Source organism: Calypte anna, chromosome 9, assembly GCF_003957555.1.
Source record: "Calypte anna isolate BGI_N300 chromosome 9, bCalAnn1_v1.p, whole genome shotgun sequence".
Classification (NCBI taxonomy): Eukaryota; Metazoa; Chordata; class Aves; order Apodiformes; family Trochilidae; genus Calypte; species Calypte anna.
Genome location: NC_044255.1, coordinates 10,376,132 through 10,402,197, shown reverse-complemented (window position 1 = coordinate 10,402,197; position 26,066 = coordinate 10,376,132). Strand labels below are relative to the sequence as shown.

Sequence of the window (26,066 nt, the reverse complement as noted above, 5' to 3'; positions counted from 1 at the left end):
CCCTGCCTGGTGCACTGGCTTTCTCCACAGCCAGGGGTTTTTCACAGAACGGGAGTCCGAAAGTCTAGACTCTGAACCGGAAAATAATAGGGGAAAGAATGGAAAGTTATGTCAAGGGCTTTGGGGGAAAAACATCGACGTATCGAACAAAGGTCTTGCCTGTATTGGAGAGAGAGGCCTGCATGTGAGGCCTGATTGTGTCGCATTTACACACGGGGAAGAAATGAGTGCTTGGTACTGGCCTAAATTTATTCTGTAAGTCTGGCATGCAACTTGGGAACATTTCTCAGAGTGTGTGCCGTTTGTTTTGAGGGTGGTTTTATTATGTGTAGCAATCCAATAATAATTTTATTTTGAAATATTTTGGTTTTTCTCAAAGGCTTCTTAGTGGTTGGTTTTTTTTTCTGTTGGGTTTTTTCTTTTTTTTCTTTTTTCTTTTTCTGTACATCTTGTTCAGCAGAAATAATATTGGTTTGGAGATTCTAACACTAATACAAAACTTTGCTTGAACAGGATAATTTCCACTGCTTAGGTATTGTGTGACAAATACTGAGCTTCTTGGTGCTCTGGTGCTTTAAAGGCTGTCAGAAAGAGGACTTAAGTAGTTACTGCCTAACAAATATGAAGTACATCCTTCATAATAAGAGGATTTCTAATGAGTTAAATTGAAATTAATTTTCCATGTTTTTTTAGTGGAACTGTTGCTGTGGATATACTTCCTCTGTAAGATTTCAAAAGCTAGCAAGCATTACTTTGATTACTTCTGGTTATCTCTGGTATCTTCTCTCCAGCTCTTTCTCTCCCCCTTTCTCTCCCCTCCCACCCCAAGCAAATTTTTAATTGTACAAGGGTATTTTTTTGGTATTTGATTTCTGCTCAAAGCCATTTGTGAGGTTTTAAATTTTTTTTGTCAAACTAAAAGTTTTAAAATGTATTGTAGTTTTTACATACATATAAAATATGCATAGTGAACATGAAAGCACTACTTAAAATAACTATACTTTTCTTTTGCTTGGAAGCCCATTTAGTGAATATTGATAGTTTTTGCTGAGTAAATACTATAAGTAATCTGAGTTTTTAGAAACTGGCATGTTTCTAATTTGTGGAAAATGTAGCTGATTTGTGTATGGCTTGGTTCTGTATGGATACTTTTTGGTCTTAAAATGGAAGGGTATTTTTAGTTATTATTGTTTCATGTATCCTGTTGTTGTGGTGGAAATATAGATGATCTGGTTTTTTGTTTGATGTGTTTTGTTTTTTTCACTCCAAGTATTTCCCTGAAAAAGTTAAATAGTAAGCTTGAATTGACAACTTTTAAGGCTTTCTGTTCTTCAGTCTCTAAATGTCTCCATAAGTAGGAGCCTAAACAGGTCTTAACTGTTAGTAGAAAAATAGTAGGTCATCCATAGTGTGGCATTCCTATTTATTAATATAGCAGATCTGTTTCACTAGGAGTGCTGACCTGTTGAGTAAGAGGCTTATGAAAATAGTCCTTTCATGTCTTAAAGTTCTTCAGGCCGGAGTGACCATTAGGGAAATAATACATATCTTCCCAGTAAATGAATAATCAGAACTGTCATTCTCAATCTGGAATTATGCACAAGTTTAGTTTTTATCTTCCTTTCTGTGTTGCTCTTTGGTTAATTGTCTTCAAGCCCAGAATATTACAGGAAAAATTATAATGAAGACTTTTTATTCTTAAGAAAATTCCGAAGTTTGAGGTCCAAAGCTATAGGTAACAAAGACATTGTAGTCCTGCAGTAGTTTGGCAAAAATGTAATAGTTGGCTTGAAAGTTACTAATGAAGCTAGGACAAATTGTTGTGTGAGCCCTTACATCACTGATAAGCACAGTCGAAACAATGTAGGAAGGTAAACTGACGAAATTCCTTTTGTTTCTATGCAGTGAAGCTGAAGCATGTCTAGGGAAGTTACTGTTTGACTGGCTTACAAGGTTGTATTTAATTCGCAGTGTGAGTGAGTCTCAGAAATGTCTGTCTTAATCTTGTATTTATAGACTTTTTTATATTTTCTAACAAGCTAATTAGTAAGCATCATGAAGAACATTTCATATCACTGGGCTGTCTTCTGTCACACTGAGACTAAATTGTTGTGACAAAGTATAATCAAATCCCAGAGTTGCACAACATGGTATGCTATCACATTGTCAAAAACTTAACCTCGAATGTTTCTGGGATCTCCTGTTGGATGATCTGTATCCTGCTCATCACCTGTCAAATTAGTAACACTCCATATGAAATACTTTGTGGACTCTCATGACATGCTTAATAGGGAAAACTTTTCATCAAGGGTCATTCAGTAGTGACTCTGAAGGTAGTAATATATGTGGATTATTTTAATTTTTTATTTTTAATTTTTTTTTTAGGATAACATTACCTATGGGTCAGTGGGTTTATTTTTTTGAAGAAGTAGTACTTAATTTGCTCTTTATTTTAATGTGTATGTAGTATCATAGCAGTTTTTCAGCAGTATACAAATCAGCTTCTTGCTGTGAGTTTTCAGGTTTTAATTCAGGACATGAAGTTGGTAACTGCAAAATAAAGTTACTTTTACTCTTCTTTTAGCCTCCTGATACCTTTTTTTTTTCAATTTACATGAAATAATGTGTTTCTTAAGGAATAAAAGTGTTTTCTGAATTATCACTGATGATCAAGCATGACTAAATGCTTGTATGTAGCTGCTTGTTTCTGAATCTTTTTTTAAAACAAAGTGATCAACTTTAAATGTGAATTCAACAATATTCTCTAAAGACAAAATTTGAAGCTACACATGATACTAAGTGTACAATCAGTGTGAAAGGCAGCACTAAGTCAGTTTTTTACTGCATTCTTTCAGATACCAGTGATGGTTACTTTAGTTTGAAGGCTAATTTTGAAGAGCAGTGGTTCTACGACTCCTGACATGTGGTTGAATTTTTCTCACCAAGTTGGTAGAACCTAAATGAGTAAATACAGTCATATTGTCCTTTAATTCTGCCAGGGTTGGAGCACCCATAACCATTATGTTTACTCTTAGTGTCTGTAACAAGCTTGTCTTGCAATGTATTAGACTCTTGCCAGTCTTACTTGACTCATGAATGTACAAATATGGCAGAAAATCACTGTCTGTAAGAGCAACAGATAGTCAACCTCTGAAGTGAAGACTTACTATGTAGGGAAAACTGGAAAAGTTAGTTTTGTGTCAGCAAAGTTAATCCCAGTCATCTAACACTGGACTTGAGTATTAAAGATGTGTGAGAAGTACTAACACTGCTGTCCCAACCATAGGCACCTCCAGATCCTCCAAAGAAGCATCTCTTGTACCTTCATATAGAAAGCCAGTTTGGAAAGGATTTCTGGAGGTCATTTGGCCCTGCTCACACCACCACTTGCCTTTGTCTACTCTTGAATAAAGAGTTTTTTTACTGATTGCTGTACTGATAAAATAGCTCCATCCTCTTGACTGATAAGAAAGGGAAAAAAAAACCCACAACAATGAGCCTACAAAGGTTTGTGTGGAGAGGAAATTGGAAGGATTCAGTTGTGTAGCAGTACACTGCTGTCTCATGAAATGGGGGGAAATCACTTTCTCTGTGTTTTCTGAATTAGATTGGTCTGTGTTGTGATGGTGTCCAGTGTGCATGCTGAACTGCAGAGATTAGACCTTTTTAAAAGGTATGAAAAGGTCTGAGTCATCTCCTGGAATGTGAACCTTGAGTTGTAGGGAGCAATTTGGTATTTCAAAATGGAAGCTGAGGTCCCTGGTACTTTTTAAATGAGAAAGCTTTATTTAAGATCTAAAAGGCAAGTTACATTTCATGTTTATTTTGCTTTTGGAGCAGCTTGTTACTGACAACCCTCATGTTATTGTGCAACATCCAAATAAGTAAACTCAGCATGAAGAAGGACATCTAAGTGCTGGGCTTCTGTAAAGGTGAAAATTAAAGAATAGAAATCTGCTATTTATTTTCTGATGTATGTGTGTTATTCGGGGGAAAAAGGTGTTAAAATTTCAGAAGGCTGTCTAGTCATGAAAGGGGCACGAGACTCAATACCAGCTAAGTGCATCTCCGTCAGATTTGTGGCTGACTGCTCTTGTGTATTTAAAGCATGGTTAGCACCAATTGTTGTTAATGCAGAGTACTAACTAATGAATAAACTTAATTTGATAGTTTTTTAGGAGGAGTTGCTGAAAGTAAAAGTCTTAGGAAAAATAGGCCTGGGACAAACCTTCGTGGGTCTTCTGGTACATGCTTAGTATCCAAGGTAGCTAGGTCTAGTTTTGCACTATCTTTGCTTTTAGAAAACATGCATGCTGTTTTGCTCTCCCCTGTCTTTCTCCATATCTAGCTTCTGTTGTATTTACCTTTCTATGAGCTTATGATTTGTCTTGCCCACTCTGGGTGGGATTAACTACCTTCTTTCTGTACTGTGGACTCTCACGTGCTTGAAGTATGTCCTGCAGTATGTTCTGCACTTTCTGTCTTAGTCCAAGACTGCTTACAGGTAAAAATAGAAGTACAGGTAAATAAATGTGTAAATGAAAAATACACTTTTATGTAGTAACTTCTACGTTGAAAGACGAATTTTTTGGGAGCAGAATAAATAAGTTGAGGCACCAAAGAAGGAGAGATGTAAACAATGCATATTAATGCTCATGATGGTGGGCTTCAGCATCTGCCATGAAAAGGAAAAACACATATGCACCCCCAAAATCCATGTGCTTGCATTAAATAACCTTGATGGTAGTATAAAAATTAGATGTGTACTTTTATTCCCTGGAGTTAGTGAAGAGGAACTCTCTTTACATCATATATATGTAATATGAATCTGTGGTAGATGTCTATTTTTGGGCAAGATAATATTATAAGATCTGGTTAAGGGCTAGAAGATGGCATCTTAATCCATGTCAATAATGTTCTGCATCTTCTTCCACTGTCAAATCCCTTATGTAATTAGCTTATTCAGTACAGAGTGTCTGTTCCTGGAAGGTGTGTGCAGTGTAACTGAACCTTCTGATCACAGGTGAGATGTGGCTGTGTGTTAAAAGAGAACTGATGAAGAAAGTAACTGAAGGTGCATATTAATAGGCCAAAACCAAATTTGGAACTCTGGCTTCCTTAAACAGTGCATGTTCTCCTCTTTATTTTGTTGATATACTCCATTATAATAGAAGTTAGTGACTGTGACCTGTAAATTTGCTTTAAAGCTTCATGTGTTTTCACTGTTACAGTTGTTTCAGGTGTAATTGCTCAATGAATGCATTCATGGTAAAGTGATGAGGGGAAGGTGGGAAACTGCTGACTTGGATAGGGGCACACAGGCAGAGGCCCTGTGAATACGCCAGAGTGAATAGTACCTGAGAAGAAGCTGCATAGCTAGGTTAAAAATACAATGGCTTCAAGTAATGGAAGGGGCAAGAATACCGTTGGTGTGCATAAAAATGTGGCTTGATTTGAAGTTAATGGGAAAATTTGTGTAGAAAACACCATTTCAACTGAATCTCATTTGAAGAAAGCAGTGGGAGTAGTGTAACTTCAGCAAACCTTAAGCTAGGATTCAAAGTGTTAAATGTTTTGCTTTAAAGATCTGCTACAATCTATTTCAGTGGTTTTCATATTTGTCATGAGAATGCTGCTGTATCTTACTTGGGTAGCATTCTGACTGCTTCATTTAGCAGATAGCTTTCTACAATAAAACACAGGTAATGAAAATGAAGACCTGCATTATGCCATAAGATTATGGATTAAAGAACTTAGGTTCATTTTCTTACTTGGTTACAAAAAGCATGGCAGAGGAACAAATGCGTTTCTTTGCCAAAAATAAGATCACAAATATGCTTTCCTCAGATGTCTTGTATGACAGCTTTTGAGTTGATATATAGTTCTGCTGCCTACTCCCTATTTCTCATTTACCTCAAGTATTTGTAGACTTGCAACTGAACATAGCATAGCCATGTTTATGCTAGACTCTTGACAGAAAGACTCCAGCTCAAAACTTTCATCAGCACTTTGTAACTAGAATTGGAAGAAGCCTTAAGGAAAAATGCCACTGCAGACCTCAAACTGCAAATTTTAGTACTCCACACAGAGTGGAAATGGAGCTGTCTATGAGAACTATGAAGAGAGATGAATTTTGTGGAATTTAGTGTGTGAAGGAATGGTACTGCTTAAATGGCTTTATTAATGCTTAAATACTGTGCCACTATGGTCACAGTAGTAAGGATGGGATTTTTTTTTTCCTAGTATTTTAGAGATAGAGATAGATGAAGATAAAACCCAAGAACTATGTATTAGGACACTTGAGGTAAGTGCAAGTATAGCAATGAGTTTTTGAGGGCAATTACAAATAAAGCTGCCAGTGAGACTCCACTGAAGCAGCAAGCCTAGTAAGTGCTGTTGTTGATATGCTTTATTGCTTCCAGAGGCTGTCTGGGGTAAAGTATATTCCCTGGGTACATCAGGTGCTTTCTTTTCTGTTGCAGACTTAGCCAAAAGTTGTTAAAACTGTCTTGTTGTTTTAAAGAAAGTAGATTCCTAATGAGTCACTTAAGTCAATGGATAAAGCTAATGTAGTTGAATAATTTATTTTTTTCAGAACTCTTCATATGTTTTGCTCAGATGAAGTCTGACTTTCTATAAGATTGAGTGAGATCTTGCACTTAAATTCTAACTGTGCTTCCTGCTGGCAATGCCCGTAGTGTCACCAGAGCAACTCCAACTCCTTTGACCTGTTATTTACAGTCTGACTGTTCTAAACTAGTGTCATTAGCTGCGCCAAGAAGGTTGTTATGCATTGTAAAATTGCTTAATGTGTTTTCATCTAAAAGCTGTTTGCTTTCATCTAAAAAATGTTTTTTTCCTTCCAGTTTTTTGTATTTGCAAAATTGTTTTCCTTCAGCCAAGTTATGTTGGGCTATTTGGAAAGTCAGCTCAGCAACAACAGAGTTAAAGTAGTATTTTGACTTTCTCTGTTCTGTAACCCATTCTGACACACCAGTTATCTTGTTGTTAGTAACTTGGATATAAAATCTGTATGTGACACTTTCATAATGTTCCTGCTTTTTTGTCTGCTACTTCTACATGGGGTTCTTGCAAAAAAAAAAAAAAAAAAAAAATCAAGTAGCTGTTTTGGTTTTCTGGATGTTTCAACTCTGGCTTATATCTACCCCCACCCTGCTCCCCTCCCCCTGTTCCCCCCCCTTCTGTTACACACACATTTGGGAGATATCAAACGTGAACATATGGGCATAGAGTGACACAGCAGTAGAAGGATCACACTAGATAAACAACCTCTGCATAGAATAACCTTATCCAAAAGTGTGGTTGTATGGTTTGTGGGTTTTTATTTTTAAATCCTAAAACTCTCTGCTTACTGCACTAACTTGCTTTTTAGAGTACTGTCTTCTGCCTTCCCAAGTCTTCCCAACAGAAAGTGTGGGGACAAGTTTTTTTCCTTAGTCACAGTAGATGAATAGTAGACAACCATGGAAGCTTCAAGAAAAGCTTCATAAACTGCAGATAATACAGGTTTGCTTCCTTGCAGTGTCTTCTATCACTTCAACTTTGAGAAAGAATGAGTCTTACCATAAGAGTGGTATTACAGTTTCTTCCCTAGCAAAAAGATCAAAGGGGAGGCCTTTCTTATGAACTGAACCTCTGAAGTACTTTTTTGTACCTGAGCATCTCAGACTTGACTAACATCAGCATTTCATCTGTCCTCTGGTTGGACTAGTAGAACAACAGGTCTAGGTATTTCAGTTGTCTGTAAAGACAGTGAAGTACTGCTATCTAGAAATAAGCTTAGAAAGAGGCCTTACAACATCAAATATGTAATCTGCTAATACTGTTGGGATAGAGTTAAATTTCTAACTTGCAGCTGTCTAAAAAGCAGCTAAGTGCATGTGTTGGTTTTGTTTTCATACTTGTTTTTTTAATTCTTCAACCCTCCTGGGAGGTGGTTTCAGCATATTGTTTCTTGAAATTTAGGAGCATCGAATTTCCATCCTCAAAGTTTGTTGTAACTGTTTTGCCTGCTGACTGTATCCATGCTGTCCTCTCATTTTAAGTAATTTTCTTCTCTTGTTGTTTTACCCTTGGCATTTACAGGAAGCATTTATAACCTTCTTGTTGCCAGGCTAAATAATACAGGCCTTATTTTTCACCTTGACTAACAGCACTTTTCTGTTCTCTCAGCTGCAATTCTCTCTTGACCAAGGCCAGCTGTGACAGGATAGAATATTCCATGTAAATACTTCTTGTACAAAAGCACTGTAAGATTATCAATTGTTCTGTAATGTTGTATCCCCCTAAGTATTGGTTGTTCCTCCATACACAGTCCCCTCCCAGTCCCTTCCAGTATCCCTCTGAGTAAGTGGAATATGTGGTCACTATTGCTTGTGCCAGCTGCCAGCTTATAGCACAGCTTCTTGGTTTTAGTACTGAGTTACAGGGTATCCATGCTGCTTAATATTATTGTAGTCATGGAATTGCAAGCATCTCATTAGTATAATTTATTGTTCCATATTTTTTACTCATACTTACTATATGGTGGGAGGAAAGGAGAAGGAAGTGTAAGCTTTCATAGTTGTGGAGAAAATCAGAAAATTTTGGGGTAGGATCTCTGGCTTTAGATAACTGTCACCTGGCTAGTTATGTTGAAATAAACCAGGCTATAACAACAACAGAGCTTTCATCTTTTTTCATAGTTTCCTTCCATGGGTATACTCTGTTGATCATAACAAATAATTTCTTCTAAACCTGTTTAGTGATGTGTTCTATTTGGATACAATCAACAGCAATTTTTTGTTTTAAATAATTTTGGGTTTAACAAAACAGAATTATGAATGACCTTTCTTCTGTATGCCTGGGAATAATAGCAAGTGTCATGAGTTCTGCTGTCAAAAAAGTCACATTGGGAATCTTTATTTTCTGTCATTACAAAATTAGGATTTCAAGATTTAATTCCATCACAAGTTTAAGATTGCCTGAATTCAGGTGTTATAACTGCTAAGGCTTTCAGAAACTAATTTCCAATCTATTTTCTCAGCATTGGGCCTCTGACTGCACATTAATAGTAACTATGAATATTTTATGTCCAGGTACGACTAAAAGATGGAAAAAACTTCAGGCAAAATTATTCTTTCTGTAGTGTGTTTGCTGTTAACACAGCTTTGAATCTTGCAGGGTGGAAAGCTGTAGTTTAGTAATTCTCTCTGGTCCAGTGAGAATGGCTATCTACAGACATTTATAGAATAAACAAATATCATTTAAGGACACTACTGACTCAGGGAAGGGAGGCAGGCTCATGTGTGCACAGTATTAGAAAGAACCAGTCTTAAATCTTTGTTTCTCAGGAAAGGAGAATGCATCTTCCTGTTCCTGGAAATACTGGCAATCATACTATGGTCTTTTTTTTTTTTTAAATGGTAGGGGTTTTTTTAATTTGTTTATTTATAAAGCAAAGGGACAATCCTTCCTTACTGTGTTTTTGGTTTGCTTTTTTGATTGGAATACTTTAAATGCCTGACTTTTAGCCTGAAATATCTTGTTGCCAGCTAAAGCCTAAGAGGAAAAAAAAATCCCAATTGAAATAAAAAACAACCAAAACCAACAAAGAACAAAATATGTATACAGGTGTCCAGTTTTTTAGCACTGACACTCGCTGTATTGTTATAAAAGTTACAGCTGTTCCATGAAAGAGATTTTCTTTATACTTACATAGACTGGAGTAGCATTTGTGGTGGGAGAGTGGAGGAGAAGCAGGATTTGAAAGCTCTTACGGTGACAGCTGGTGATAGTTCAGTGTCAGGTCTGACACATTGTTTGTGTAAATCTGTACAGATGTAGTAATCTGAATTTTTGATCAGTTCTTCAAGTTTGGTGAATTTTAACATGAAAATATCCTGCAGAGACATGAGAGCAGAACTAGTAATTGTGTACTATTCCAGTACCTTTGGAGATACTTCTGCAAGAGAAAGGGCTTTAAATAACGGCATAGTCAAATATAGAAACTTTGGATAAATATATGTAGTAGTTGGAGATTGCCTTCTACCAAGTACCCAGGATTTTCACTCTAGTTTTTGGACTAGAGGAACTTGCTTTTCTTTATTTAGATGACCACAGTCACTAGGATGTATAGCTAGGAATCTAGTTGCCTTTTTAACTTCCATCAGTAGTGTCTTACTCCTTGAAAGATACAGTGACATTCAGCTGAAAGATGGTGTATTCAGGAATAAGGAGGGTGGATGCATAGCTTTTGTCTGAAGGAGCACAGTCTTATTTTCATTTCTTCTTCAACATAGTCTGTTCCAATCCTAGATAAGACCAGAATTGGTAGCAATTTTTTGAGGGTCATAGGTTTGCTTGTAAGGCTTAGTATTTGTGCAGGATTAAATGTCATCCATTTCAGAGGCAACTCCTGAGTATTCTGTTTGGGTCACAGAGCACATTGCAAGGACAAAGAGTACAGATAGTTCTTAAATAATAATTTTGGTCCTAAGATCAGGCTACAGAAAGCCTTCTTTTCATTTTGGCTATTCTTTGGGTTATTCCTTGGAGCTGTGGAGAAACTGTTCTTCTGATATGTGTTCTCTGTTACTGGTAGTCTGTGAAAACTTCCAGTGCTTCACAGAGCAGTAGTTTAGCTGGGAGATAATAGCATTGGAACAGATTTAGGCAGCATCTGTTTTAACATCACCTCACCAGGAAGTAAGTAGCCTTTCTTCTAACTCGGAAGTGACTGACTACCAGCAAGGAATGCAGGCTTTGGCAAACATGGCCATGGTATGACCCTGAGGAAAAATACATTATTAGTGTCAACTTGTCAATCTCCTGAACTTCAAAGTATGGGTATAGTTGTTGCTTGTGAAGGGAAAGTGTGTGGGTAGCTTAGGAGAAAAGGAGGTAAGTGAAGGTTAGATGCTACTTTGTATGGAGGAGTTTGTGGTACGGTTTTTTGTCTGTATTAAAGTTTGTGACTGTTAGTTCTTGTGTAACTTAAGACTGATCTGGCATCCTGCTGAGAAGCACCTTAAAGAGCTCTTAATAGTTAGGTTTGCTCCAGTTCAACACCTTAATTTTCTCTTCCTGGGACATTCATTTGTCATTACCATGCTCTGTGATCCCCAGGTGAAAAAAAATGCTTGATTCCCACAGACTAATTTTTCAAGTACTGAAAGGGTGAGTATGTGTGGAGTAGATAGTTTCATGAAGTTCATTTGTTTCATAAGTCTTGATACTCTGGCTTTTGGCAACGTTTTTCCATTACTGTAGAGGTAGGAACCTTCCTAAAATGTATCTGTGGAAGCTGTTATTTTATGTTCTTCTATCCAGTTACCATGAAAGAATAGCTGTGAGCACTCTGAAGACATAGTCCATCAGCTTAAAGACAGTTTAATCCTTAGTGTTCAACAGGTGTTCCTTTGGGTGTGACTTCCTTTTGTTTGGCTTTACACAGAACTTCTGTTTCTCTGTACAGGTTTTTGATTGGTAGTTTGGGTCATGATTTCATACAAGGTAAATGTCTTTAATTGTGCTTATGTCAGTTATTTGGTATGTGTATTGGAGCTGCTCTTAATTACATCACTGCAAGATATAATGCTAATGTATAAATTGTGCTTTGGCTGAGAAGATGAGTCTGTGGCACTTAATTCCAAGATGCCATTGGTTTGCACACTACCTAGAAACCTTAAATGTATTTTAATGCCTTTGTTTCAGTATTCTTCAGACAGCAACAGATCCGTGTACACATCCAGTGCTGAGGAAGCCGGAAACTTAACCTGTTCTAATTGGATTTCTTCTTCAACAACTACAATTAAACCATTTCCCAGATGGTATCATGTGGTGTAGGAATCTTGGTATCCATTAGGCCTATGAGTGCTTTTTGTGTAGCATTTGAATAGAAGTATTTGTTCAGCAAGATAGCATAGCCTGCTTATAGTCTTGGAAAGAAAACCTGCATCAGCTTGAGTCAGTGCTAAATATCAGTGATTAGATGCTGAGATCCTCCAAATTTGTCAGAACGTGTTCTGAATTATATTTTGAAGATGTGAAAACTTGAGACTTATTCTGGTAATGCAGATAACTGTTGAGTACTCCCCCTTCTCCTGGAAACATAGATTTTTAAAATTTTTTTTTTTTAGCTCTGAACTGTTTCTCTAAGACATGCTAGTATGAGTGAACTGGCTTCTCCATGTTTGACATTTCTGTTTGTAAACTTGTTTCAAGCTGAAGCTGAATATCATTAAAATGAAAAACCCAGTCTCCTCCCTCTTTACCTTGTTTTCAAGGTAGATCTACGTAATGTCCTTAGACGTGCTATAATCTTGGGTTTATCTGTGGCACTTGTCTAATCTGCTTGTACATGTCAACTTCTGTAAGATCTAGTCTTTGAATATCTTTATTCTAGTGGCTACTTAAAGTTCTTTTTTTTTATTTCCCCATTATTTGTCTAGAAGATTGCAGAGACCATCTTAATTTAGTGTTTGGGAGGTAAAGCCAAACTATCTACTGTTCTGCTGTCCACTGAGCTCACTAGTTCTCTGTAATTCAAGATAGGTTGGCACAAGTTGATTAGGAACTTGGCAGGGCTCAGGAAACCTGCTGTGCTGCAACTTGGGGCATATTGTCTAACAGGCTCTGCAGGTAGCACATAGGTATGTACCATATCAGTATTTGTCCTATAGTGCTGTTGCACTTTATTTTACTGAAGGGATGTGTGTGCCAGATGCAGTTAAATGGCAAGCTGCAAATAAGGCACCATCTGGTCTATGTGGTTGAAAGAGGTTTGGAGTTATAGCAGTAGGTTCTATGTTCAGACTCAACATGGAAGTAAGTGGAGCTATGCAGCTCAAAGGCAGCTGGGCATTAAGTGTTGAGCTTGGCAGGCTTGGAGTGAGTGATGAGTACTTCTTGAGTACTTGAGTACTTCCTTGCTCACTTGCATGACAATACTACAATAAAGCTTCTAAACTTAAATTTGCAGTAATTGTTCATCTGACTTTTTTCTTCACTGTAATAAATGCCCATGCCCAAACTTTGCCACACCTGTTTACTCTGTTAACTTGACCACCTACCTGCTACCTCGTTTCCATTTCACTGTCACAGATCTGTACTTTGTGAAGGATTTTTTGCTCTTCCTCATGTTGTGTCACAGAAGGTAAAATCTCCTTATTCAGATCCACTCTCTTCTTCTGAAGATAACGTTCCCCAGAAAGCCTTCCAGGCAGCATGTTTTTTTAATAATGTTGTTTGTGAAAGCTTAAGCCACCACACTAGGTAGTGAATTTTGGCTCCTCCTAAACAAGGGTTTGTAGAGAAGATGAATGTGAAGGACAAATGAGATTTTATTTCTGTTGCTTATGATGGGTTTTGTTGGGAATGTGCAAGAAACTATAGAAGAATTCACATCAGTTAACTCTTTATGCAAATGCAAGATTTTTTTTGTCAAAATTTGAGTACTGGAAAATGTTCTTTTCTTTTGGAGGTACTAATTGCTTTTTTTTTAACTTAGAAAGGGACATATATTTCTGTTGTTGCTAACAAGCTGTAACCACACTTTTATTAGCAGAATTGCTAATAGGTAGCAGAATTGCCCACTGAGACTCACAGTGTAAACTTAGGTAACAGTGTGTCACTAGCAGGTTTAATGTTCCTGTAGAAGTCAAAACTCTTGCTCTGGGATCTGATTTGGCAGAGAAGTTTTGCTGACACAAGCATAAAGAAGAATAAACTTTGAACATACCCATTCCTTGCTTTTCTCTTCTCTGTCCAATTGCTGTGATAAAAGGGAAAAAAGGTCTGTCAACGAAGGGACAAAACTGATTCAGTACTCTGCTATGTTTATATGTGCCAGTTCTCCAAGTGGTGTAATGAATCTTTCGTGTTACTGAGATGGCTTGAATGTCTCTGGGCTCCTTCTGAAGCTGAGCTGTCACTGGCTGACTTGCAGCTATCCAGATCAGGTTATTCTTTTACTGAATACAAATTAATTCGGAAGTTTCTGGTTTCTTATGTTTTTGATAATCTTTATATTTGTGAGCAAAAAACCACAAATTACTGCTGCAGAATTGACTGAATTATGCAACAGGACTTAATGTTAACAGGTTAAAAAAGCAAAACAAAATATCACGGAAGAGCCAGAAACTACAGGTGTTGTAAACATGAAAATACTTTCTTCAAGTCTTGAGTCCTGGCATTCTGCAACTGAGAGAACATTTGCGTAGCTTTGTTAATGAATTCCAGTCAAACCATACACTGATGGAAAACATATATCGAGCTAGTTTGAATATGTTATAAATGGTGACATGGAAACCAATTTGGAGAAGAAAAACTTAAATTATTTGATTTTTTTTTTTTTTTTTTAAGAGCAGGTTCATTGAACTTAGTTGTGATCAGTTCTTGTAGATGAAAGTTCTAAGATGGTGTTTTTATAATAAAATTCATTCCTGCTGCTCTCAACAAGAGGAGTAGTTACTGACAACACTTCATATTTTCAAAGAGACTTAATGCTAAACTAAAGAAGCAAGAGAATTGAAATGCTGTGTGTTTTTCTTCTTTTGGATGAAGATTTGAGATCTGAATGACAGTTGTGTACTTTTGTAAACCAAAATGTACTGTTAAGGGGCGTGATAACAATTTGCAACATTTCTGTCCTTGATGAATGTAAGAGAAAGCGGTGAGGTGGCAGAACTGGGGAGAGATGCCCTCAAAACAGCATGTTTGTTCCATGCAGCTCCTTTACTTTTTTCCTATAAATGCAGCTTCTGGTTTTTGAGAGGAAAGGAGTACAGGAGATACAGGTTTTTACAATCTTAACATAAGGTAGGCCCCTTAACCATTTCACAAGAGTTTAATTAATCTTTAGTCCTGATATAATTTCTCAGTGCACAAAAATGGTGATTCTTTCTTCAGTAATGAAATGAAGCTACCAATTTTTGTATACCTTGAACTGGGGGCACCAGTCATACAAACAAGCCTGAGACATCTGAGATCACCTGTGTATCTTGTACAAACATCTAGAAAGTAGAATATGAACAGTATTTGTCTTAACTTCTGCAGGCCTTGGTTGTGGGTTTTTTGTTCGGTTGGTTTTTTTAGCTTATTTGTGTTTCTTCCCTCCATCAATAGGTTTCTCTTTGTTCTTGATGAGTTTAAATTCTTGAGCAGTCAGTTGTTTTGTTGGTTGGTTATAAAGCCAGTTCTCCTTTTGGTATTTCAGTTTTACTTCCCACATCCCAAAAGTACTCGCTGAAGTTCTGGCTGCAGTGTATACTCCAGTCCTCTGTTTTGTCTCTAAACCAATGGCTGGCACAAGTGTCTTAGTTTCTATGGAACAGTTCTAAGCTTTATGCAGTTTAGAGAATCTTAAATTGGTGGTTACAGCCTTTCAGGTTCCTAGCCGCTCATTTTGCTGCTTCTGTGAAGATACCTTTCTGCTTTGCCTCTGCTAGAGACTTCTTCCTAAAGTAATGAGATCCAATGGTTGCCATAATTGTCTGATACCTGTCTCTTGTGAAGTCAGTGGAACAGGGGGTGACTCCTTCTTTCTTACTGATTGATTTAATTTTTTCCTTTCCTCCCCTCTTTTTTCCCTGTGAAGTGCATAGCTTGGGTGTATTTGTGGCCTACTGTTACTTAAGTTCTCTGCAGTATCCATATCTCTTTTATTATATGCTGTATTTTTGAAATGGTTAAGAAATGCTTCCACTCCAAAGATGACAGAGGAGCTGAAGTAAAAAGAACTCTTCTGTTGTAAATTAAGCTAAGGACAGCATTGTGCTAAAGCATTGTTTTTTTTTTTAATTTTTATTTGTTTGTTTTTGTTTTAATTTTTTATTTCCCTCACTGATTTGGAAAAATTTGTCTGACCAACAGCTTATGGATTGTGTAAGGTTACCCAGGGTAAAAATGGACTTGTGAGCCAGCCCAAAGCCTTAAGTCTTCAGTGACTGAACTCCTTGGCCATCATGTGTAAGCATGCCATTATGCTTATATCTCTACTTTGCTGATTTCTTCACCTTAGTCTGGGCTCCTGGATTCTGGTTTTGAGGAGGTGAGGGGTAGGGAATGCTTCCTGATTGCAGTGGGGGTCACAGCTGGAGTTTTGTTTCTTCTCAGAAAGGTTTGTTTGTAGGAGGGATGAAGAATGTCTCCTTGCACACCTGTACATCTGCACACATCTGAGATCTTGGGTGATTTAAACTGACATCTGTTGCATGACTTTTTATCAAATGTTTATGTGAAAAATATTTTCTGATAATCTGGTATTGTCTTCTCTGCACTCCTTTATTTTTGGCATGATGTTTTGATCATGGTACTTAATTTGGGATTTTTTCTTTGCTCTTCAGGGGAAAGAATCATCTCTCATGATTTACTTTTTGCCTTTATGGTCCTTCTCAGAACTTGGAATGTATATTGTCATCATGACTGAATTTTCACTTCTCAGCTGAATGAGAGGGATCTAATGTAAGCTGAGGTGTTGCTTTCAACAGAGGGTTGTACCAAGTGATCCTGAGCTCCTTTCCAGCCAGGCTTTTTTAGTGATTCTAACTTAATTCTTGCACCCCGGTTTAACCCAATATCAAAAATGCATCAAGTCTGAAGAGATGCTCTCCTCTGTATGCTGTTAAACTCTGCTTGGCTTCCCATCAATATCTTATTTACATCTTCCAAGATGAAAGTGATGCAACAAAGTTTGTAGAAACTATTTTCTGGAAGAGGTGTAGAAATGTATTTCCTTACCACCTAACAGGCTTTTTTTAAGGAAAAACTTTCTTCATTCCAACTTGTCTGTCTTCCAGCAGTGAGGTCATGTTACAGTACTCGGTGTCTGTAGAATCTTATTTTGTCCTGAAGTTTTTTCTACATATAGTGAATTTGTTCTTGTTAGAATGTCTGGATATATGCATATGTGTGGGTTTTTTCTTTAGCATTAGAGGGGAAGAATACAAATAGAATGTAGTCCAATTTAATGTGTGATGTAGTGCAATTTTGTGGGGTTTGTATATGAAAATAAGTTAATCTGATGAAAGCAGGTAAGCAGCAGGTAAGCACTGATGTACTCTAGCATCTTTAAATCATGTAGGCAGCTTTTAACTATTGATGGGGAGAAGGTAGCAGATAAGAAAATAATTGCTAAGTTCTTCTTCCTATGGTGGAAGAAGAAAAGCTTGTTGTTCCTTAAGGCTCAGTGCTCTAATATAGCCAGGATTTGTGTGAATGCAGACAAATTCCATCCACCTTACTGAACCTTGCAGCATCTTGCAGCTCATGGGACAATATCTTTTTCCCCCTGTTTGTGTAGAGAAATTTTCTAGGAATCTTTGTGTTGTTGTACCCCCTCCCTGAATTATACCACGGACTATTTCTACAAGCAGAAGAGAGAAGAGACTGCTAAACTGAAAATAGGAGCTTCTGCCTGCATGGTGCTTTGACATGAAATTTGTGTTTGCGAGGACTGTAGTGGAAAAAAAAATGGGCAGAGCTGATAACTACTGAATTTGGAGAGTATAAGGATATTGTGTCAAAGTAAGCTGCATGGGATGTGGTTTAAAGCTAACTGGACAAAAATATCTTCTTAATAATGAATTTCTGAGTCAGCTGGTGAAGTAGTAGAAGTAATTGAATGAATGCTTGCAAGTGCTTGCTTGCAGGAATATAGGTGTGTACATGTGCAGGCAGATGATGAGAACCTTGTGAGCAGTGAGCAAGAATGAGGTGCAGCTGTGATATCAGTTTTACATTAAGTAATGTAGGTCCAAAAGAATTAGGAGTTCCTGAACCATATACAGTAAATTCTTCAGTTTAGTTGTAATTAATAATGCCTTAACTCTTTAATGTGTTGTACGCTTCCATATTTAGCATGTTGATTTTACTAGACTGACTAGATTTTTCACAGATACAGCTGATCGAGTAAATATTACCTACATAGAAGTGAAGGGAATGCAAATCTGAAGTCTTAGAGTTAACATTTTCTGATAAGTATGCTGAACTCTGAGTTCTGGCTGGCAAGATGTGCAGCCTACTGGAAGAAAATGTTCTGAATTTTTAAGGCATATAAACATCCTTCCATCTTTTCCTTCTTCCCTTTGTTTTGCCTAATACTGACTTCAGGACAGCAAGTCATTGCAATTTTGCTGCAGCAGCATTAAGTAAGGTGCTGTTTTTTGAGCCAGTGTATAAAAGAGGAATGAGCAAGGTACTTAACTCTGAGCAGATAACAAGTATTACAGGTAGAGGTAATATTACAGGTAGAGATAGGCATATCCTTAAGTATTCAAGAAACTGGAGTGCAAGAACCTGAAAAATTCCTGTAACTTAGAACCTCTGAAAAACAAACCACCCCCAAAAAAACTCTAAACAAAATCAGACAAGTTCTAGAGCTCATCAAGGTAGATTAAGGAAGTGCTTTTCTTGTGAAAGTGTTTTGAACTTTTTACAGCTTTGTTGCCAGTTCACCTTGTTACTCTGTTAGTGGCCCTGGAGCCTGTTGGAGTGCTTCATTTTACTCATTTTCCTTCCCTCTCTGTAGCCTACATTGCAGTTCACAGCATACTTTGAGATACTTTGGGAGTAGAGTAAGAGCTGATACAGTGTTGTTCTGTAGTTGTAGGTTTCCTCTGCTTCAAAGATGTGGAATTATGTCAGTCCCTTTCTGTTGGCTTTTTCCATGAGAAGAAAGGTAAAGGCTTCATTGGAAGTTGACAGGTGGTTTTTGTATCTTGTGTTCAGTGGAACTTCTCCAAGTTTGCTATGCACTAGCTATGAGGTTTGAAATAAGTATGTTAGATTCACAAAAAATAATTCTATTTGCTTTCCTGTGCAGTAACAAAGATGACTATTAATGTTAATCAGTGTTTACTAAAATACAAGAACTCTGTGCAAGATAATAACAATCAAATGCTAGTGCTGTTAGATGTCTTCAGAACATAGATTATGGGTTTATTTGAAATGCTGGTTTTTAGTATTCATCATCAATCTAAAGAGTCTGCTCATGGTGAGAGCATCTGCAGCCCAGTGCTTTGGCATCATTGCAGGTAGGAATATGGAGCTGTGAAATGTTAATAGAAGTGGCTTGTTTACAAAAAAATATGCTGGAAGAGGACCTGAACTTAAAATTCTCAGATCATAAAGCCTTTCAACTGGAGCACAAAGTTGTGATGTACAGTTGTAGCTTTTTCTTCATGTGGGGAGAATTCTTGATGTACTTGAGGAAATATTCATAAAATGTGACAGGACTGCACTGGCAGTGTTTCCGCTGGTCTTGTGGGTTACATGTCTTTCCTGAATTTAGGTATCTAAAGGGGGAGGAGAATAAGACAAGTGCTGCGAGTGAGGCTTCTGAATGGAGGGACAAGGCTGACTGGGAACAGTTCAGTTTGAGGAGCCTCTGTCTGGGCTCTTGTGTGTGTGGAAGGTGGGCTTTCTAGTGTGTGGAAGATGCAGTTGTGACCCGCTAGGAAGATCTTTTCCCTACTGGGCAAACAGCACATGATAGTGTGTGGCTACACATACTTGAAACGAGAAAGTTAATGGTTTGATGTTAAATGTAATAGCTGAGTCGTGAAGCAGCATTATATTTGAAGGCCAACAGGAGTCATATGGTAACACTGTACAATAAGAAGCACAGTTAAATGGAGAGATTTCAGTATTGAAGTTTACTCTGGACATGATCTTGACTTGACAAATGCCTTACAGGATAAGCCAGCTGCCATTTCATTATTCTGCACAGCTGAAAATACCATATGTATGGCAACACAAGGCTGCATAAGTTCTAACTGAAGACTACTTAAAGTGTGTGGCTGACCCAGACAGATCAATAGTAAGCTAGTTTCTGTAGAGAGCATCAGAACAGCCTGTGTGGTGTTTTCTTGTTGACTTTTCCGTTGTTTTGTGGAGGAACCCATGTACTGGCCCTAGGTAGGAAAGCATGTGTCTGACCTAGTGGAGTTCTAGACTGTGATCTGCAGAAAGAAACCTGCTGGAAGCATGTTTGTATAGTCAGTACAAGGTGATAAAATATATCTATGGCAACCATGCCATAGTATGACTGGGAATTTGACATGAGTACCTAATTTTGACTTTCAGTGGACCTTTGAACATTAGGACACTTTACTCCCTGCTTTCAGAAGCTTCACAAAATATGCCTCCTTGCTGATGCTTATGGAGAGATGTGGGTATTTTTATTTGGTGTTTAGATACAAAGAAATAAACAGATTGCATTTGACAGTGCCTGTGATGGGCTTCAGCTAGATTCCCTGTTAGGTGCTAGAACTTCTGTCAGCTTTCAGCCTGGTTAATGCTGGGATTGTTGCCTTGACTCTGTGGTGTACTTTGCAGAGAATGCTGTCATTTATGCTCTCCTCAACCTGACTAATATGGCCGCACCAGCAAGCTGGCAAAATTTCCAGCTATAGCAGGGTTGTTCTGTTCCATTGTAAGTTCTTTTGTGCTCTAAGGTAAAAAGTTGTAGGCAAAGGTCATGTGTTACTTAAAAGGCTTAAACATTTCTGTAGGGGGGGAATATTTGCTATGATTAAAGAGTTAGGGTAAGTGAAATAATCATGAAGAGGGAAAGGTCAGCTTCTGAGGTGTGGGGATTACACCTTCCTTAGCTTCCCAGTCACCAAGGTTGGTAGCTACAAGGTGCATTGAACATTTGTGTTTTGTGGGATTGTGCATTTTGTGCGTTCTTTCAAGTTCTGAAGCATAAGGCAAAACACCCCAAGGTGGCAACAGTGATTTGCTGATTAATCCCACTTTCTGCTTTTCCTATGTACTGCTGTGTTGAACCTCTTAATGGAAAGGATGCTAAGAACTTTGAATAGATACTTTTGACTCCTGTGATGTGGGAATTAGAATGGGGAGCCACTCTTACGCCTAGCTTGTATTCGTGCTTGTTTCCTGGAGCTGGTTTAAAATATTTCTGGCATGCTAACAGGGAGCTTTTAGTACTAGGCTGTATCATTACGGTGCAACAAGAGTGAATCTGAGCTAGCGGAATCCCCATCTGTAATTTGTGCTGTGCAGGTGCCTTGATCCATATACATGTTCCTTTTGGCATTGTGCTATCTATGTGAGGCAATGCTTTGCATAATACCAATTTATGTGCCTGGTGTCTTATGGCCTGCAGTAAAATGGGATCATTTAGGGCTGTTTTTTTTGTTTTTGTTTTGTTTTTTTTCCCCTACTCACATTTGCTTGCTTCTTTATGTTCTTTCAGAAGAATAGGCAATTATAGTCAAGTATTGTCTGGCATTACTGACAATGCTGGGTCTTGAGAGTTGTTTTATTGGAGGCATTCAAATTTGAGCTGAGCTTTAGTTATCTGCAGCTGAGATATTTCTGGCAGACTTGTTGCTTACAGTACTATAGATATAATAGGCACTGAATCAGCATATAGTCTACTGTGTTCTTAAACTGGTTATTTTCTTCTTAGTGGTTTCTTTTTTTACCTGCAAATACCTTTTTTACCAGATTGTACACAATTAGAAACAGTAAAACAGGATTTGCTGGTTTTGGTCCTGTTGCTATGCTCCCTGTATAGAAACATCAATTTAGCACCGGATACAAATGTTACCACTCTTCACTAAGGTGCTAAGTGAGGCTTGGTTCTAAAATACTTCGGTTTCTGAGGCTTGCAGCTGGGTGTTGTAGTAGTATTCCATGAATAACTACCAAAATAATATCAGTAGACTTCTAGCAGTCACAAAACTATTCCAAAAGTAGTTATACAAAGCCATTATATTATTTTTAAAATAATTGTGTACCCTAATTCTATCCCATATATCTCTTCCCACTAATTAAGCTTTATGAGCAAGAACTTCTTGCTTACGAGTCTAGATCTGTTGAATTGCTATGCATTTTTCTTTATGCAAAGGGAAGTTTGGATAAATCGGATTAGTGAGAGGAGCTGTTCTAAAAACAAAGTAGTTAAGTTACATCTGTAATCTTACGGATACTTCTGCTTATTTCTGAAACTGGAATTGACACGTCTCACAATGAGACATGTTAGAATTCTTAAATACTATTGCTCTCTATCAAACATAGGGTTTTATGCATTAGTGTGTTTTTTCATTAATATTGACAAACACAGGTTCTCCTAAATTATATTTTTATTGTCTCTAAAATAATTATCAAGTCTGCCAGAAAAGAAGCTTACCATAATAGGGTAGTCTGGGTTGGAAGGGACTTCTCAAAGGTCATTTAGTCCAATAGGTCATCTGTATGCTATATATACTAAAGTAGTTGCTTTATATTAAGAATCTAACTACTCTTGGGAAGAATCTTGGTCCATGTGCCTTCTTAAGACAAAAACCTTTACACCATTTTTACTTACATTTTTGCTTAAATAATAGCATTTTACATTTGCCTCATGAGGCATGGCAGAGTTTTCATGCCATGTGTCTTATGACTATTTCTTTATTGTCTTTCAGTGAATGATAGTGTCTAGAAAGGGTATGTCCCTTCAGGAGAGAGGTGCCAATGTCCAACCGGCCTAATAACAATCCAGGGGGGTCACTGCGACGTTCACAGAGGAACACTGCTGGGGCCCAGCCACAAGACGACGCAGTAGGAGGAAGGTATGGCTCTTATTTATCAGTGTGGTTTTTTGTATAAGCAGAATGGATGCAGTTTAATAGAATGAAGTGTCCTCCCCTTCAGTCCAAGCACTGGAACTTGTGTATGATCTTTTTGCTCCTGAAATGTTATCTGTACTGTTATTGTATGAAATGAAAACATGGATAAGTTGGTATTGTGCATGTTCAGCTGGAATAGCAGTAGAAAATCCATGGGCAAAAAGTTTAAGTGAGCTGTGTTCTGCAAATGACATGTAGTGACAAATTTCTGTCCCGTTTTTTGCTGATAACAAAAATATGTGGGAGGACACAGGGAGACTCTGGTGTGTGAAATCTGGGAAAAATCTGTGTCCCTGTTGGTGCCAGTTATTCCATCTTCTCTGTTCCCTTGCACCACATGTTAGTCCTGGGCAGCTTTTGAATAAATCAAGAACAAAGGTTTTGCCATCCTTTAATATACTTGAATTGGTGAGCAAGTGTTGTACAGGTTGTATTAGGCTCTAACAGATTGTCCCTTTAATGCAGAACAAAGAAGATCCCTGAAACATTTCTCTGGATGCTGACTGTATAATTATTACAATGTTCTTTAAGGAATTAAGAGTCTTGATCTGAACCAGTGAAGTCTATGTTAATATTGTTAAAAATTTAGTCCAATGAAGAAAGGTTACAGTATCATGGTAGGCAGCATCTGTCGTGTTCTGCTTCCTCTGATGTGTTAACTGTTGCCATTGTGCTTGTTTGTTTTTTTTTTTTTTAATTTTCTTTTTAAAAACAAGAGTTAAAGTATTGCAGGTCAGTGGCACCAGAAGAAAACCCTATGAAGCAATCAGTGTACTGTGATGAAGATGAGATGTATTTGTTACTAGTGTAAAGTCTAACTGAGAACAAGGTCACTGTTAAATGGATGAAGGAGGCTAGCTGCTGTTCTAAGGAACATTTTGGGCAATAATTTAATCTGCAAAATGCAGCTTCACTTTTTTCTGAACTAGTTCCTACTGTACACATGGAAAAGCAGATGATCAATGTAAGGCTTCTGTTCTAGGCTCTTACAGCATAAGGAGGGGGAAGTTGCTGGCTTATGTAGCTGATTATTTCACAAGCTAAAATTTTTTGGTTGGTTGGTTTTTTTGAGAATACTTCCCTAACTGAGGTGTGATGAAGCCTTCTTTCCGTTCTGTCTTATGTGAACATCTGAATGGATGCTGAAGTTATTTATTGCCTTACCAACTCTTTCATTTTATGCTGAAGTTAACTTGGGGTGAATAACCCTCTCCTCAGAATCAAGAATTCTTGAAAGGAAAGTTATTCAAGAAAGGAAAGTTATATGGGCATGGGGTGGAGGATTTATCTTCTACTACTTATTTAGGCATTATAGCAGAAAGCAAGAGGAGCTCCTCAGTCAGACAACTTAAAGAATTTTATGAATAGCACTGTTTTCTTGAAAGAAAGTTCCCTGGTGTTCTGGTGCATGGTGATCTGTTACTTATGCTATCACATAATGATTCAAGATGCAATTTCTTTTATATGACTTGACCTCTTCCACCACTCACCAAATCTGTGTCAGACTTCCATGAGTGAGAGCATATTGCATTCCTGAACTATATTAGGCCTTTACTGGAACCAAAGCTGTTTGCTTAAGTAAAGAGGATGGAAGTGTATAATCCTCCATGAAAATCTGTGCTCTTTAGGACAGGACCCTTCCATTTCTGTCTCTGAACAAGCATTTTTGGCTGGTAAGGCATGTAAAAAGGTCTGGATAAAGCATGGTGATATAAATTTTATAATTAAATCCATTTCTCTTACTGTCTTCTGTATCTCCCCTTCAGTGAGCTGCTGGGTAGAATGGCTGTCTTACAAGAAACAATGTAAGACTGATCTGTAAGGTCCTTGAAAAATTTGCAGAGGAAATGGGAAGAGACAAGCTCTCAGAGAAGTCACTTTTTTCTCTGCCTGTTTTCAGACACAAACCTGAAGACTCACCCTAGCACACATCTACTATACAGTGGGACAGTATGTTCTGATGCTGAACAGTATATAGGAGGGTCTAGAGTTCACAGCTTGATCCACCTTATTTGTTAAGCCTTGCTGTACTCCAGTGCTACACTTTTTTGCCTTCTATGTTCTGAAAAAAAAAACCCAACCCAAAAAAACCCACAAACAAAAATCAAACAACTTTCCCCTCACAACCAAACACACCTTTTTTTATTTTGGTTTTTTTTTGAGGGGATACATGAAACACTAAGGTATTCCTAGTCTGCATTTGTACATAAATTGGACACTGATAATGTGAAATTATTCAATTCCAGCTGCAAACTTATTTAAACAAAATGAATAAAGACCGTTGGGAGAGTTCTTTTGAAGCAAATGTGTCATCCTCACCTGCTGTGTTTTGGCTAACACCAAGGAATGGTCTTGGAGCACTTGATTTGAAATCTTTGAAATTTGCATAAAAATGAACTAGAAGGATTGCTCTAGAAGAGCAATTCACACATCCTGGTAACTTGTGGTTGCAATCTGGTCTGCTTTGAAGTAGAAATCATTGAAATGCATAGATGGTAGATGCTGGTCCTTAATGGCAATTCTCTTGCCTTAAAAATTTTCTTCTGTTGATCTGTACTACTTGTTCATGTAGTGGTACAGGCTGGATGAGATGTCATTCAGCTGCTTACAGATGCATGTGATTCTTAAACCTAAAGCAAATAGACAAAGACATACAAAACAAACCCCAAACCCCACTGAAAATAAAAAAGCTAGGATTGTGCATCGAATTAGCAGTAATCTGAGTCTGGAGGGTTGTTTTTTTTTTCCATGCCTAAAATTAGCCACCAGGTTTATGGTCAAACTTAAGGGTCCACACCTTCTAAAGTGCCAGAGAAGGTTGGTTATAGATACCCTGGTCTTCACCTTGGTCATAGATACACAATCATAAACCTTTGTGCAAGGACAAGTTTCTGTACTGTGTGAACTTGTGTACTTGATTACATTTCTGCTTTGTATAAAGAAGAGCTTTATAAATGCTGGAAATGCAACAGCTGCTTTTTTTTTTTTAATTTTTTTTTCCTTCTGTTGCTAAGGTGCCTGCATTTTCAAAATTCTAAGTAAGTGACAAAAACTTGGGGGAGCTTGTGCAGCTCATCACTCATACTGTAATTTCAAACTTTGATGTAAAGCCCACTATTCTGTTGTAGCAAGTGGTCATATAGGCATTGGTTGTGTACCCAAATGGCTTTGTAATAGCTTTAACTTTGCCTCTGTCTCTTGTGCTCTCACTGGAGTGAACACTTCAACTAATTTTAGTTGAGGAAGGCGTTAAAAAGGAGAGGGGCTGTATAATATCACTTCCAAGCTGAAGTGCTAACACATGTCTTTCTGTAGTCTTTCACCCTTTTGCATCATTAAGACTCCTTCAGTTTTACCTGCTAAGTGGGTATTGTTCACTTGCAAGAAGACTTTGTAATTTCCAAACTTGTTGTTTCTCTAGCATGTAAA

General features: G+C 37.6%; 1 protein-coding gene across 7 annotated transcripts in view; it reads left to right on the top strand.

Moving 5' to 3' along the window:
• Positions 1-26,066, top strand: part of TRIP12 (thyroid hormone receptor interactor 12) — a 73,858-nt gene that overhangs the window by 1,578 nt on the left and 46,214 nt on the right. For 6 of the 7 annotated variants that reach the window (XM_030456187.1, XM_030456190.1, XM_030456193.1 and 3 more), the window contains exon 2: positions 22,434-22,580. In XM_030456187.1, coding sequence (XP_030312047.1) covers positions 22,483-22,580 — 98 coding nt within the window. In that variant the 5' untranslated portion in view covers positions 22,434-22,482. Of the gene's footprint in view, positions 1-7,362; positions 7,528-22,433; positions 22,581-26,066 lie in introns of those variants that run through there. The other variant, XM_030456188.1, reaches the window with a different exon arrangement.